The 15206-nt window shown below is 39.5% G+C and overlaps 3 protein-coding genes across 3 annotated transcripts; 2 read left to right on the top strand and 1 right to left on the bottom strand.

The window, feature by feature from the left end:
- Positions 1-38: 38 nt before the first annotated feature.
- edc3 (enhancer of mRNA decapping 3 homolog (S. cerevisiae)) lies at positions 39-5843 on the bottom strand. The gene is made up of 7 exons (XM_078257243.1): positions 5693-5843; positions 5257-5422; positions 4917-5137; positions 4167-4505; positions 3917-4070; positions 3237-3454; positions 39-3136 (listed from the first exon to the last, which is right to left on the bottom strand). The coding sequence occupies exons 2-7, from the start codon at positions 5418-5420 to the stop codon at positions 2802-2804; spliced, it is 1431 nt and encodes a 476-aa protein (XP_078113369.1). The 5' UTR covers positions 5421-5422; positions 5693-5843; the 3' UTR covers positions 39-2801.
- Positions 5844-6522: 679 nt separating this feature from the next.
- Positions 6523-10039, top strand: LOC144521686 (uncharacterized). The gene is made up of 9 exons (XM_078256239.1): positions 6523-6647; positions 7354-7639; positions 8376-8501; positions 8634-8747; positions 8858-8962; positions 9065-9214; positions 9304-9533; positions 9611-9875; positions 9968-10039. Exons 1-9 carry the CDS (start codon positions 6523-6525, stop codon positions 10037-10039), a joined length of 1473 nt encoding a protein of 490 aa, XP_078112365.1.
- Positions 10040-11084: 1045 nt separating this feature from the next.
- Positions 11085-12547, top strand: LOC144521685 (uncharacterized). The gene is made up of 5 exons (XM_078256238.1): positions 11085-11166; positions 11262-11344; positions 11416-11514; positions 12154-12276; positions 12380-12547. The coding sequence occupies exons 1-5, from the start codon at positions 11085-11087 to the stop codon at positions 12545-12547; spliced, it is 555 nt and encodes a 184-aa protein (XP_078112364.1).
- The last annotated feature ends 2659 nt before the right edge of the window (positions 12548-15206 follow it).

Here is a 15206-nt window from a genome sequence, read left to right as displayed (position 1 = left end):
ATAATTTGATCGTCAATGATTACAAAAAGTCCACAAAGTTAGAGCAACGGTAGAAGTTTTTTATTGTTTCAATCTGCAGACATGACACAAGAGGACTGCGCAGTCTTTTGAACCTCGACTTCGCTCCCAAAAGCAAACAGTTGTCCTGTATCGATAAAACCTCCCACTAGTTATATAATGCGATATTCTCGCACGGACTAAACACCCAGTGCAGATCTGAGGATTTAAAACATATAAACTAATTTAATAATTCTCAAGAAGTAAAACCTGCGTTTAAACAATTATTCTTTTAAACAGGTGCTTTCCTGACCAAAGCCAGACCACCTCGTAGTTTCTGACGCTTCACATTTCGTAGAGAAATAACACTAGTGTTTGTAGACGTAGTACATAAAGCTGCCATTATAACAGAATAAGGAAGAGCCACCCAAAGTGTGGTTTAATGGCCCCCTGGCGGCCACAGAAAAAAACAACTCATTACATTCAGTAACGCTGGTGGATGTTTTCAAGCCAGACTTGTCTCAACAGACGTGACATAACACATCAGGCCGGAGGAATGTTGGAGAAAGGACAAACCCTTTGTGCATGAAAGTAATTTTCACTGAATCAGTTTGTGAACCCTGTGCAGATAATGTGCACAGTGGGAAAAAAACCAACTTCTTTTTAATCCTCCTGAGATGTTAACAAGTTAATGTGTGGACACAATACCACACCATAAACCATATCCCAAATTACATCATTTGTAACTTCTGAAACTGCTTCACTTTAGCCTTTTCTAGACTACGCTGACCTCAACGATACAAGATTTAAGTACATGTTGGTGTACACAATGTGCATGTCCAGTAAAGCATCTGTCCTGGACACATTTCAACATATATGTGATCTTTTCAAATAACAAGCAAAGGGGTTGACTTTTGTTGTCAAAGAAATCTAGGAGTAGAGATGCCTACAACCTGTCTGAAAAGGCCTCAAGAAGCAGCTCAAAACAAGCAGCTCTTCTTTAATTACTCAAAATGTTGCATCTTGATCAAACCCCAAATATACAGAGCATTTATACTTTAGAAAAAGGCAGCTTGTTTTGTCAACCAACACAACTTTGTTAAAAAAAAAAAAAGTTAACTGTAGACAGTCTGACCTGCAAGGTGGTTTGAAACGTTGAAGGACCATACCACCATTTACAATCACTTCCATTTTACATCACAACTAACCATCTGAAAATCATGCTACTGTTTTTTTCAGAAAGGTTGATGCATTTTGTCTTTCAGGCATCTATTAGCTTCTATTCATTTCAATAGAACATGAAAATGTACGAGGATACTCTTGAAACTTTAGTCCATCACAATGTCAAATATGAATTCATTTTTGTTAGTGTAATGCAGTGCAGATTTTTTTAAATATGCGATTATCTACATTACCACACAAAAATAATTTAACTACTGCAGACTTTATGTTCACTGTGATGGATTAGCAACATAACAGAGCTCTAGGAGTCTGCTAATTAATTTCTTTTATACTGTAATAACTGGAAACCAATAGAAAAATATATCAGTTTTTTTTAACAGTAGTCTGAATTAAAAGAAAGGTCAGAACACATGATTTGCAAGGAACTGAAACTTGGTATGGTCCTTTAACAGATACAATAGAGAGCCAAAGTTAGCCAAAGTGAAACTGCAACTTCTTTCTGGGTACTATTCCCAGAAAATGTCATTTAAAATCTCACTGACATGTGTTACTACTCTACAGTAATAACTAAAAATCTAGCTTTGGAACGGTCTTTCTCAACAGTATGTCGTGTGGCTCGCTTCAAGAGTTTAGACAAGGCCAGTAGTTTTTTTATTTTTATTATTCAATATTTGTTTTTAGCGGCCTTTTCACACGTTTTATGGATATGGACAAAACCAAGTTACAATGACCGAAGTACCCGCGCTTGTAGTTCTTTCATGGGAGCAGTAGTTTTGTTCTATGCTCACATAGTAAGCGTTTAATTTTGTTAACGTTAACAACTGCAGTAGTGGATGGCGAATTGTCTTGATTGTCTTGACGCGACCGATAAAATAAATGCTGAACGCATTGACTTACAGAAGCTAGTGGAACAGAGGCTAGCCCGGGCAAGACGTTATGACTTTGGCTCCCCACTGTAACAAAATTTAGTTAGCAAAGGTTTTTCATTAAAAGGAAAGATTGCTAGAGGTTTTGCATGCTGGGTCATCCTATCAAATGGAAAATAAATGGATTTTCTATCCTAATAAAACATAAGACAACAGTAACAGAGTGCTGAAGAGTATGGCAGGCTATAAACCAAGTCATTAGCAATGGTAACACCAATGCAAATTGGTGTTATGTGGTCTCATCCAGATTATAGTAATAACACATTTGCATGTATATGGTGGATCTCCATTTCATTCAACTGATGGCTTTGATATGAGGTTAGATTACAGAGACATTAATAAATGTTTCCATTTGAAATCAGATATTGTCTTATTAAATCTAAAACTACTGAAGACTATGTGGTATTATTTTTGACACTTGAGCTGTATTTTTTTTGAAAAATCTATCTTCCAAATATCTTGTAATATCATGTAAATACAATGGTATCTACATAATTGCTGAATCCTCTGATGGTCAACACATTTACTTTTTCAATAAAGCGCTTTCCTATCCCACCCAAATGCACTTAGTCCTGGTTGAACTAATGTACCAAACAGTGGTCCCATTCACATGAGTTAGAAACTTGATGGATGAACTCTGGAATACAAGGTGCCAAAACCCAAATGGGCATGGAGGGATGTTGACCATTAGTCCCATTATGGAGAGTGCAAGGGGATGACAAATTTGCAGCCAAAAGGAGAAATGTACTTGATTCCCACTTCCTGGAACACCTGGCGAGGAATACCTATGTCACACAGGTAAACCCTGCCAGCTCCCTCAGCCAGGGGAAGGGGGAGGCAAAGAGAGAGAGACCACTTGGCCTCTACAGCCTGCCCCTGTCCCCTACCAGGAGGGTCTAAGCTGAGTACAGGTGCTCGGTTCTGGTTAGCCCAGTCTGCAGCTGCTCGGTACCAAGGCTGATCCAACAGGAATGTGTTCTCGTGGCAGTCCAGGCAGTTTATGATTAAGTCTACTGGGGTGTCTGGAAGGTCTGTGGATTCCGACAGAAAAAAGGAAAAATATGACCTCACCTAGAATGCAAAATGTAAAATAAAACTGAGTAAAATATAAAATTAGAAAAATATGCCCACCTTTCATGCTTGACACCTGTTTGCCACTAGTCTTGTTGAAGAGTGTGAGCTCGCTGGTGACTGAGTCGAGCATCTTGACAAAGTTTGGCAGAAACAAGATGACCTCCACTTCATGATTGGCCAGGTGACGACCACAGCTGATGCCCTGAGCACCCTGAACATGAGGGCCACACAGCAGAGCCACTGTGGGACGCTGGTGTAAATTTTTTGGAGTGAATCTAGACGAAAAATATAACACAAACTAAGTTGCTTTCCTGAGATTTTGCTATCTCCAAGCACTGAGTGCCTGTTAATTCATATTTGGTATACAACACAATAAGCTGCACTAGTATGGAGGCCTGATGTATCTTATATAAAAAAAATAAATCATGCTTCTTTTCTGATAATTTAATAATGGCTTATTTTTTCAATATTGAACATTTGAGGTGTTAAATTAAAACACTACTATATTTAGAATTTTGTTACAGCTGATAATGTACCTTGCTAACAAAACTTAGCCAATGTAAACAGGGAGTAACTAATTTCTATGAACATTAAACCTATACTGTCCAGATAGATTCTTGGCAGATTTGTATGTAGTATACTAGCACAGCAAGCAATAAAATACAAGTAGGCCTTAACTGTCATGTAGCTAAGGCTGCTTTCATATGTGCTTATAAACCATCACCATACATGCTTACCTGTTGGGCCCTCCCAGCAATGTAAGTGCCATCTGACTTGCACACACTCCAGTCATTTCAAGTCTTCGCTCCAGTGAGAGACCATGACGCTCAGCGACTGACAACAGACGCTGGTGTAGTTCATAGGATATACTGGGTACAACGAGCCCAGAGTCTGTATGGAAAAAAACAACACAAGTATATTTAACAGTACACTTCTAATAATTTGCCCTCACTACCATTTGTTTCATTACTATGTGAAACAATTTACCAGTGCAGTACTCTTTGGCCCCGGGCTGCGGTACAGTAATCTGTCTGTACACAATAGGTTTGGCCTCCAGGATGTTTTCATCATGACGGTACCGTGAAGGGGTCTGCTCCTGGGGCGTCCCACGCGACCTTGCACCATTGCGGCGCTCTGATATGTTGATTTCTGAGAAAACTGCTGCTTTGTCAAAAAGAGCCAAGTTTCCTTCAAAATCAAAGTCTGTATCTAGCCCATCGTCCATGCCATCCCCAAAACACTCGTCGTCTCTGTGCTTCATCTGACCATTTTTCACCCCATTCTTTTTCGGTGTCGCTTGGTTTGCCCCTCGGCTACTAGATGACCCTGATGGGGAAGATACACAGTAAATCTCAACACAATCAGCAATATCCAAGGAAGGTTAAATTCAAGGGCAACTAGACTTGGTTAATGTTCTTAAAACCGTTTTGTCTCTCATCCGAGACTTCCTTAGTTCTGACTGAACTGTAGGGAACCCCAACTGTAACAACGTTACAACAGCCAGGGAACGAAGCCCTGACTGCTATGTCATCTTGACAACGACTCCACAGAGGTTAAATAGCTGGGTTTCCAAGTCTCTCAAAGTCTCTCGGATGAGAGACTAAACATGTTCGAGAACCTTTACCAAGTCCAGTTGCCCTTGAATTCAACCTTCCATGGATAACTATGACCTGGATGACTGAGGACCTTCACAGACAATCAGCAATATCTGACCGAGCTGTACTAAACTGCACTTACAGGAGTTGTGTCTTTGACGAAATCCTTTTGGCTGGCCGGGTACGTCCAGGTGACGTTCTCCATAGCTTTTGGAGCAGTGCTGAGGAGAGTTGAGTTTCTCCACAGGCCTGGGGTCACCCTTTGGGACTGCAACTGGAACACTGCTTACCTTCGTAGAAGAGCTATTCTTAGCGTTGCCTTTTCTGATATCTAAAATCTTTAGTTCCTTTATGTCAATGGCACTGCAGAAAGAAAGACAACGTAAAGTACTGTATTTCGTAACAGGAAGAAACAGTGGCTGTCTATCAGCCCAATCTGTGAAAAACATCCGGGGAGCATACAACTCGTGGCTGAGCTTTACCTGAATGTGACCTCAGGAACAGGGCACTTGACTCCATTATGGAAAGGTTGTTTTAAGGAGATGGTTTGGCTGGACTGGTCCACAGACACCACCTCTCCTTGATAGACTCCCAGTGTTGGTCCACAGTTAATTGACACTAAACTACCCAGCCAATCCGCTGCCATGGCTGCACAATATTGAAAAAAAAATGTTGTAACAAAAATATAAATAAATAAATAAAAAAGTATGTTAAATTAATAATCTATCAGTTGTTATCAGTTATTTATGTCGGTAGGACATCAGAATGTTACCGAATACTTAACGTTATGCTAACTGACTAGCGTTAGCGTAGGCCTGTTATTTAGCATTAACGTTGGCTAGCCGAGTTTCTATCTCGTGTTTATTCCAAGAAGCAAAAGCTGTATTTGATTAAAGGCGTGGTGTTAAAGTGTTATACCTTTTCGGAGTTGATGCGAAGCACACTCTTTTCAATAACACAAATGAATTAAGTGTCAAATTAAGTGCTGAGAGGGAAATTGTAGTATATTTAGACTGCTAGCTTTTAGCTTATTGATAGATGCTGTTGCTAGCTTCTGGATGACTACTGGATGACTACTTCCGGCGTCCGGTGCGTTTATTTTTTTCAAAATAAGAGCTTAACTGTATAATATATTTCTTTTTTTACCTAAATGTAAATGAGCGAAATCTGACATACTGCGATTTCTATTATCCAAATGTATTTGATTATCAATACCGTGTGTTTTTGTTTTATTTAATTTTAAATGATGAGTCACATGTAACGCTTATGACTGTTTGAATAAATTGTGGGACGTGCAATATTTTGAAGGATGGAGCTGAATAATGGTCTGACTGTCACATGCAAAGAAACAACTTTGGATTTAATCAGTTGCATGCAATATTTCACACTAAGATGTAGAATATTAGCATGCTTATATAGCCATGATACGATTCATCACATGCTTTCGTATCCCTGGAGCTAAACTATCATCATCATTCCAAAACCAAAGCCCATAAGAGCATAAATATAAAGCATTTTTCTCTCTGTGTGCCCAAAGACAATCCTAATCAATCATGACACATCCACTGCCATACATAATTAATCAGAGGTAAGCTATGTGTGTTATGATCAGTGTTTGTGAGATGTTCTTAACAACTCATGTCAACAAACAGCCAGTCAGCAGGCTGAGTGAGATCATGTGGAGACTATCCCAGAAGTGTTTAGCACATGACACATCCACCCCACTGCGTCCTGTGTACATGGTTACCATGGATACTCAGTTCAAGCGCTGTACACTGAAAAGCTTGCAATCAAAGCTGTGTGAGGCTTACAAGCAGAGCAATGTGACAAAAATGACCATTGTCAGTGAACTGGAGAGGGTTTCTACAGCAAGGTACTGTAAGAGAAAGTCATTTTGTGCAGACTACAGCTATTTAATCAAAACATATGTTGTTTCTTTTCTTATCAATCAGCATTTTATACAGACATACATTTTGATATGGAAAAGGGTGTTATTATAATGAAAGTAAATCACAAACACATTGTAATAATCATGCAGTGTTAAAACTAGTTGTTGACCATCAAGCAAGTGGTGGAAATATCAAGACATGATCTAAGAATAGCCACACATCTCGAGCTGCCACCTTTGTGTGAAAATCTATCCCTGACGCGTGGGAAGATACGTGGGGAGATGAGGACTGTAGCCTCACCCATTCAAAGGGAAGAAATAACTTGGATCTAGGAAGACACTCCAAAAATGTTTAGACCCTCATACAGAAGTTCAAGTCCATTTTCTCTCACAGACCTCAACATGTGGGACACCAAATCTTGCGTTTCAGCTCAGGTAAGACCCAGGTATGGTCTTTTATCGGGTAGAGCAGGTTGATCAAAGTGTAGGCTAGTTCTTTAAAAAAAATTGTGCTTATCTTTCTTAGACCTCAGCATGGTATGGTATGGCAACTGTCTCTGGAACGGGGTTTCTGTCCAATATCAGTGCAAGGTGAGGCGGAAATGTGTACAGTTTTTAAATGACAGAGACACAGTAATGTTCATTTTCAAGTCAGGGTGGTGTAAATTCTGACTGATATACTGTATTCCAGCACATCTGGGAGCACTGGTGGCTTCAGACAGGATGACCCAGGTCTAAGGAAGTGGCAATCATTGTCCCATCTGTCACCTGAGGGTGCTCCACGACCTTTTCCTCCATCTCCAGGGAAAGAATTAAGGGCTGCCCGAGGTGAAAGCAGCTTTAGACAAGCAGAAGGGGTGCAATGGCTGCAGGCTGCTCACGAGTGTTTAGACACTCAGCTGGACCAACTGAGGACCAGAAATTCACAGCTGAGCTACAACATAACTACTGCACAACTGCTTGACATGAAACGTAAGGTAAGTGAAACAGTAAATTGTGTTTAAGTGAAAGGTGCGCTTTTGTTCTATTCTATTTTATTTTAGTGTGTATAGCTTTATTCTATTTTACTCTAATTGGTGTAATATATATAGCATTATTGAAATCTTATTCTATTCTTTTTTTATTTTATTATTTAAAATAAATTATTTATAATCATATATTTATTTTTGTATTTTTATCTTGCTTCATTTGTATCATTACTTTGAGCTGCTGTAACATGTACATTTTGACCGGTGTGGGATACATATTTTTATCTTATCTTCATTTCTTCACTGATGTGTTTCACAGCAGCTGTCAAAAATTATGAACACTCTTGAGCAAGAGAAGGAGGCAGCTGGATTATCCCAATTTGAAAAGAGTCGGCAACGTGGAGAGCTTCATGAAAAGTAAGTGCAGCAAAAGACATGGAAGGGAAATTTAAAAAACAAACAAGACTTTAGAAAAGATTGAAAGTCTTCATGTGAAATTCACTCACAAGGGTCCTACAACTGGAGAAGGAATTGTTGCAAATGAGGTCTTCTTTGGACAGAGCAAGCAATGATCAGCCAACTGAAAGAACTCCTGGCTCGCTCAGCAGAACATTACCAATGAGTCAAGAAGACTTTAACAGGCAGGTGTGTAAGCTTCATGTATTATGAAAATAGATTTGTGTTCTAAATACTGTATTATTCTGTATTTTTGCTTGCCAAACACTGCTTTTACACTTTAATTCAGGAGAGGCAGAAGGTTGACACAGAGCTGTGCAAGCTGAGAGAGGCTCTGAGAGATGCTGAGACGAGGGCAAAGACACACGAACAAGAACGAAACCAGGCACTCCAGAAACTCCAGACTTCTACAGAGGTCAGTTATATAAGGGAAATCTTAAAATGTTGAAATCACAAAGCTACACTGCAGTTGTTTGTTGTACTGCCATTTTCTTTTTCGTTACTTTTACGCCTCTGGACTCTGTGTATTTTTTTTCTATGTATCTAGACACAGAGGGCGCTGTTGAATCAAGTAGAGGATATGAATCGTAAAAGACAGAATCACTCTGAAGTGCAAGAACAGCTGAGTGAAGCTAACAACAAGATCAGCCAAGCATGCCTGGTCAGTTTGCCTCAGATTCAATATTATCTCATCCTACAGGTACATTACAACATTTTATATTGTGTGTAATAAGAATGAGCACCTTGAAAATGGTCTTTAATTCTTCTCAGGAAAAAGCCCTCTTGTCAACTCAAGTGCTAAAGCTGGGGCATAATATAAAAGAACTGAAGGCCAAACTTACAGGGGCTCTGTCTGACAAAGATTGCCTGATCCAGGTATCATATATAATCTTAACTACAATGTCTGAAGCATTCAAGATCAAAATATCATGATTTGGAATTATGACTAGCTTTATTTTTTGCATGTGTGTTGTATAGGAGAAAGCAGATCTGCACCAGAGGGCCCAGGTCCTGGAGCGGCAGCTGCAGAGGGCCCAACAAGGTTCAGAGGGTTGTGACACTGAGTCCCACAACAAACAGGATCAGGAAACTGTTCTGATGAAGGGAGAATTTAAGGCTCTTAAAGAGGTTGAAAGTTCTAAGTGGACATCTTTTTTTGGGGTTTCACCTTTTTCTGAATTGTTTATTAAATGATCCCTGTTGTGTCTTTACACCAGGTAAATGAAAAGCTGTCATTTGAACTTGAAATGATTGAGCAGAAACTGAAAACATCACAGTCTCAGCTACAGGAGGTAACAGCAGAGAGGGACACCAATTCCAAACAGATAACAGATCTGGAGGCAGAACGATCTCAGCTGATCACAGAAAAAGAGAAGCTGTTGAGTAAAATTAATGAATGTGGACATGAGGAGTTAACGGAGATGAAAGAAAAGTGCCCGCAGCTCAGGTGAGATATTGATTGAACGTATTATAATGTAGTATAATTACCCTCTTTTTACTGAAACCCTCAAACTATTTATCCAGGCAATCTGTGGCCGTTTTGGTATTAGAAAAACAGAAACTGCAGGATCAGTGCTTGTGTTTGGAGGCTGAGGTTCTTGAGAAGGAGGAGAAGCTTCACCTGCAAGACAGACAGCATCAGGAAAAAGATGCAGTGAGCATTCAGAGCATCGAGGAACTAAAAGCTGTGGCCTCGCACTGGGCAGAGAAATGGCAAAAGGTGGCTTTGACCCTGCAATCCACACAGGAGGAGCTAGAGGAACTCAAAAAGAACAACTCCAGAAATGAAGTAAGACCACTGCTTTAAATAATGGTGTACTACATCAGTGGATTTAGAGACATCTAAATAAAAAAAATAAAAAATCTAAAATCTAATTTCAGCTCCAAGTGGAAACTGAACATCTGGAAACTGAGATTGAAAAACTTCAGAAAGAGGGCCAGAAAAGCAGGTGAGTCAATATTATAAATCACAACTTCCCCTAATTAATTGCTGTCTAAATCACACATTAGCTTTTGGACACACATCCCACATCTTGTTTTGATAATGCATATTTTCCTACCTATAGGGAAGAAATTGAGAATCTGCTGCAGCACAAAGCTGATTTGGAGACAGTCCTGACCAAAGCAAAGGTAATGTATCACTCAGCGTTAGGGCACTGAGATAATCTCATTGTTAAAGAAGTAGCATTATTTAAATATGTGCTTTTTAACAGAAGGAATCAGACTCCCTGCTAAGGGTTGAGCTTGACGCATGCAAACAAGAGCTTGAGCTGGAAAGGAGCAGGAGTCAGGTTTTGCTTCAAATATATAAAGATAAAGGTGAATGTACATATTTCTCAGCAGTCTGTGGCACCTTTAAATATTCCATAGACTGTTTAACAAGATTATTGTCAAAGCACAGAAAGTGTTATTTTATTCTTTAAACACAAGAGGATGTTAAAGTGCTGTGACCTTGTATTTGCAGGTGGTGAAGCCTCAGTGCAGACTGAGGACACAGAGACACAGACAGAGTGAGTGGATTTTTATGAGATTTTCATTTTCAAAATGCATCAACAGCAAACACTCATAATTAAATTCTGTGATCTGTCTCTGTCTCTTCATCGTGTTGTCCATCCTGTCTGTTCATCAGCTTATCAGAATTCTCTTTGTTATGGGAGCAACCATCAGACTCCCACAGCAGCCAAAACAAAGCCCCTCAGGTAACAAGATGTTCCTCCCTCACTGAATGAATTTGATCTTCATAATCATCATCCTTACTGTGATAGGGAAAAGCATTGAAGAGTCTAGAAAGGCTGAGAGAGACAGAAAAAATTAGGCTCAACTCAAGTTTTCTGCTCTGGAGCTCAAGGTGCAGTCGTTACACTCTTAACATGCAGCCTCACCAAGCTATGAATGTAATAGATCTCTGCTAACTCCCCTCTTAACCAGCAGATGTGTTGAATGGGGGATTAACTAGCATATCTCTTCTTCCTTCATCATCTGTTTCTCATGAACGCTCATGAAAAAGGCATCTCAAGATCAAGATGATGGAGGCCAAGCAAATGTCTCAACCACTGACTCACTGAGGACCCAGCTGGAAGGTATGAGCCTGCTTTTGAAAAAAAGCTACAGAGGATAGCGTGTTGATTTTCCTCATTGGCTCAGCTCTAAAACTTCTTCCTCCACACGTTTTCAGAGAGCAGGAGGAGGATGAACCAGCTGAAGCAGGGGGAAACACTAGCAATCCAGAAACTTCAAACACTGAGGCAGCTTTACCTGGTAAAGTTCATAAAACAAAAAACACCTATCGTGGTGATGAACATATTAAATGACAGACTCCTTGTCTACAGGTTAAAGATGACAAACCATCTGTTGAAGGCAGAAAGGATAACACTGTCGGTCCAGTTAATCTGGAGACAGACCAGCAGAGGAGGATGGTCACTGAGCAGGTATAATTGCATGATGCCAACATGATTTCAGTTTTTTTAGGAATGTTAATGTCCATCTATCAGTCTGTCGGTCTGTCGGTCTGTCGGTCCACGACTTCAGAATGAAAAACTATTGGATTGATCGGTCATATCCCAGAGGATGAATCTTAATGATTTGCTGAAATTCACTCAATTTCAGCAAGCAACCCAGAAGTAAATAAAGTTATTAAAATTAGCCCCACCTTTACCAGCTGCAACGTTGTGATGTATTCTACACATGAATGCATCAATAATTATAATGCAATAATAGCCAATCATATACATTATTTTGAAATGGCCCATTCTTTTACTTTTGATGCTTTTCCTCTAGTAAAAACTTGTATAGCTGAATTGTACTTGTAACAGAGTTTCTCTACTCTGTGGTACTGCTACTTTTACTTAAATAAGTACTTCTTTCACCACTGAACATAAGGTGAACAAAAGGTGAACATAAAATGATATCTTTATGTTAGCATTGTCATTATGAGCATGTTCAAATGCTGACATTAGCATTTCGCTCAAGCCCCTTAAGGCTGCAAGTGTGGCTAGTCTTGTTTATACCTGTTGTTAATGTCAACAAGCATCACAAGAGGAATGTACTGTATTTTACCATATTTGTAGTTAAAGAGTCTGTTTAAGGAGCGAGAAGTAAAGGAGGTGGAAAAGGTTGACAACAGATCAGCAGCAGGTCAGACTGGAGCATCCTCACTACAAGACTGGTCCCAACCATCTACAGTTTTAAGGGTACAGAACCTCTCAAGCAACCAACAAATACTTATAGAGATTAAATAGATTACACCAATGTGAATATGTGCAGAAATAACTTGTTTTGCTTTTTTTCAATCAGAATCCAGTGGACAGGAGGAGCTGGCAGCAGGGCTCAGGTTTGATGCCAGTGTTTGAGGAGGACGAGGAGGGCAGTGACTGGCCAGGAGGGGAGGAGGGAAGGCCAGCAGAAGAGGCTCATGCTGAGGAAAACTTCCACAACCAAAGCCAACAGGTTGTAAAAGCTTAAATTACACCAATTGGAATGGTTACCAAGTTGAAAATCCGTCTATACAGGCTATATATGCAACAGCTAACCATCATAAAACCTGCAGCCACCACACCACTCAAAATACCAATGTCTATCTGCCTGTCTGCATGCTAGGATGTTTCATAACTAATGCATTAGCATCTGCGACAAAATCATTGATGGCATAATCTTGGTATACAGATATCATAAAATTAACAGAACTACCTGCACATTCATTCATTGTCAAACACACACACACACACACACACACACACACACACACACACACACACACACACACACACACACACACACACACACACACACACACACTAAACTAATCCCAGTTTCTGCTTTAATCAAAGAGCATTCTGGGAGGGGTGTCAGCCTGGCTGCATAACCTCTTAAAATGTGAAACATTACTCTCACATATGACTCTTTCTACTCGGTAAATAATCGGATTTGAAGCTGAGGGGTTAACTGGTCAGCTGGAACACATCTGACTTTGCCGTAAGAGGATAGGAAAGAGTTACAGTGCATCACTGTCTTAAGCAAGCGGTATACCTGCCGTTCCTGACCTGTCGCACGACAATGTGACGTCATGGGAGCGCCATAACTATTTATACTCGCGCGTGGTGGTCGCGACACTAGTTGCAGTCTTCTCCTGAACAGAGGTGTCGCAACTGAGGAAAGGCTACCGACTTTGCTATTTCTACGGACTAGAAGAAGAAGAAAAAGGTAAACAACGGCAGAAGTGGCAGCAGCATTGACGTCAATATTTTGATTCAATGACCTACTTCGTCGGATCAAGCCTTTCGTTCACCATAAAAGAACTCATCTTAACCGAGTAAGTTTACAAGAGAGACTTGCAGTCACTCTGAGAGTACTGCATCCTGTTGCCCTCGAACTCGTCCATGCTTCCTGTTTCCGCTTTGTCGTGCGCCGCTGAAAAAAATTGACTTTAAATCCTGGCGTGCCAGCGAGATCTATGTAATTTTTACGTCACATTGTCGTGCGACAGGTTGGGAACAGCGACTGTAAAGAGGCCTTTATACTGTAGGCCTATGACTACAATAGTGTGACAACAGAGAAGCAGTCAGTAACATCCAGCCATAATATGATAAAGCCTGTATCATCATTAAAAAGTCCTAATGGTATTGAGTGACGATAAAAAAAGAAATTTCCAATGCCAACTAAAAACTACAGACTGTGTGACACAAGATCAAGGTCTTAAATTTCAAACAGGAATTGCACTTTACAATAAAAAATATGTTGCCCTCTTTTGTAATTCATTTTGAGCTGTTATTTGAAAAAGAGATGTGAAAAAATAATAACCCAAATCTGCGTTAAAAAGCATTAAATGAAAAATATAGACTACGTTTGTAAAAGAGGTCTTACAGAAGCATCTAATATAAAGATAAAATGAGAGATTTGAAACTGTTCCCTCCTTTGCCAGATGTCAACTATGAGTGCAGAAATCCGCAATCTGAAGGCAAAAAATGAGAATCTGCTGCAAGGTGAAGTTGTGCATGAATGGATGTAATAATCATTAGTGTAGATGTGTGCTGTAATCTGTTTTGTGTTTGTTTTTTTGAGTTTTTGGGAAAATCATGGGATTCATATCTTTATCTCAGACAGGGACATATCCACAAATACCTAAGTTAATTATGAAGCACATTGTTTAATAAAATAACCAGCTTTTCCCTGACCTTAATTAATGTATCTTCTGTCCATGACCTTCTACCTTCTGCATGTGTAAGAATACAAAATTGATATTTTGAAATAATAATTTTTGTGTAATTATTTCCCCAATTTAGCCACACTAAGCTGCAAGCAGCCAACCCAAGACTGCCCTTCTACTGCAAAGAAACTAACAGACAAGTCCTCTCACTGGTCAGATGAGATTGACTTGCAGCAGAAGAGGCCACCTTTCCTCTATCCTGATGGAATATTCCTGGCTGAGCTTGTAGATATCTGTAGCCCTAATGAAGATGAAGAGGAGGGAGAGGACAAATGATGTGTTTTGTTAAGACTCCTGCATTGCTATATACAAGTCTATACATAGACCAGTCATTACAGGGTGAGCCAACGTGGTGCCTTATAGCTTATACTGTATGTTTGTTTTACTCAAATGAAATTTAAGGACTAATTCACTTCAACAATTTAAAGACAAGATTCTGCTTAGGTGATACTTTAACCTCCGACAATAGCGTTAATAAAAGTCACCAAGCTACCTCAGGCAAAAGTGTGTTTTATTTATGTGACATGATATGGTTCTTTACATCATTCTGACATTCATCATTCATCCTTTAGCCAACAAGATATTTCAAACGTATCTCAAAAGAACAGTGGCATTATGTAGATGCACATAAGAGAATACAAAGTACATTTGTGTGTATTACATGTTTTTTAGGACTGAATGCTGTAGTAACTCTTCAGTATTTCTAGATAAATGTCCATTCAATTACCATAATGTTTTCCCTTTGTTTACTAGGAGAGATATTGAATGCTTACAAGAGATAAGTTTTCAGAAATTGTAAAAGATCCATTTCGAAAGTCTGTTCTAGGTAATATTACACAATACATTGTTCTGTTATAAGCCTTCACATTCTGAACTTACATTTACAAAGGTCATTTTGTGCATATACAGTACCTTTTC

The sequence above is a fragment of the Sander vitreus genome, chromosome 8, assembly GCF_031162955.1.
Source record: "Sander vitreus isolate 19-12246 chromosome 8, sanVit1, whole genome shotgun sequence".
NCBI lineage: Eukaryota > Metazoa > Chordata > Actinopteri > Perciformes > Percidae > Sander > Sander vitreus.
The sequence above is the reverse complement of the archived record's forward strand: the minus strand, read 5'-3'. Positions and strand labels throughout refer to the sequence as shown.

What these genes read in the sequence shown, in the direction of transcription:
- edc3 (XM_078257243.1), bottom strand. Translation starts at nt 5,420, where the DNA reads ATGGCAGCGGATTGGCTGGGTAGTTTAGTGTCAATTAACTGTGGACCA. An exon ending in GTTCCTGAGGTCACATTCAG is followed by an intron (nt 5,138 to 5,256) that starts GTAAAGCTCAGC and finishes TTCTTTCTGCAG; the next exon opens with TGCCATTGACATAAAGGAAC. An exon ending in TCGTCAAAGACACAACTCCT is followed by an intron (nt 4,506 to 4,916) that starts GTAAGTGCAGTT and finishes CTTCCCCATCAG; the next exon opens with GGTCATCTAGTAGCCGAGGG.
- LOC144521686 (XM_078256239.1), top strand. Translation starts at nt 6,523, where the DNA reads ATGGATACTCAGTTCAAGCGCTGTACACTGAAAAGCTTGCAATCAAAG. An exon ending in GAAAAGTGCCCGCAGCTCAG is followed by an intron (nt 9,534 to 9,610) that starts GTGAGATATTGA and finishes CTATTTATCCAG; the next exon opens with GCAATCTGTGGCCGTTTTGG. An exon ending in AGAACAACTCCAGAAATGAA is followed by an intron (nt 9,876 to 9,967) that starts GTAAGACCACTG and finishes ATCTAATTTCAG; the next exon opens with CTCCAAGTGGAAACTGAACA.
- LOC144521685 (XM_078256238.1), top strand. Translation starts at nt 11,085, where the DNA reads ATGAAAAAGGCATCTCAAGATCAAGATGATGGAGGCCAAGCAAATGTC. An exon ending in CACTGAGGCAGCTTTACCTG is followed by an intron (nt 11,345 to 11,415) that starts GTAAAGTTCATA and finishes CCTTGTCTACAG; the next exon opens with GTTAAAGATGACAAACCATC. An exon ending in AACCATCTACAGTTTTAAGG is followed by an intron (nt 12,277 to 12,379) that starts GTACAGAACCTC and finishes TTTTTCAATCAG; the next exon opens with AATCCAGTGGACAGGAGGAG.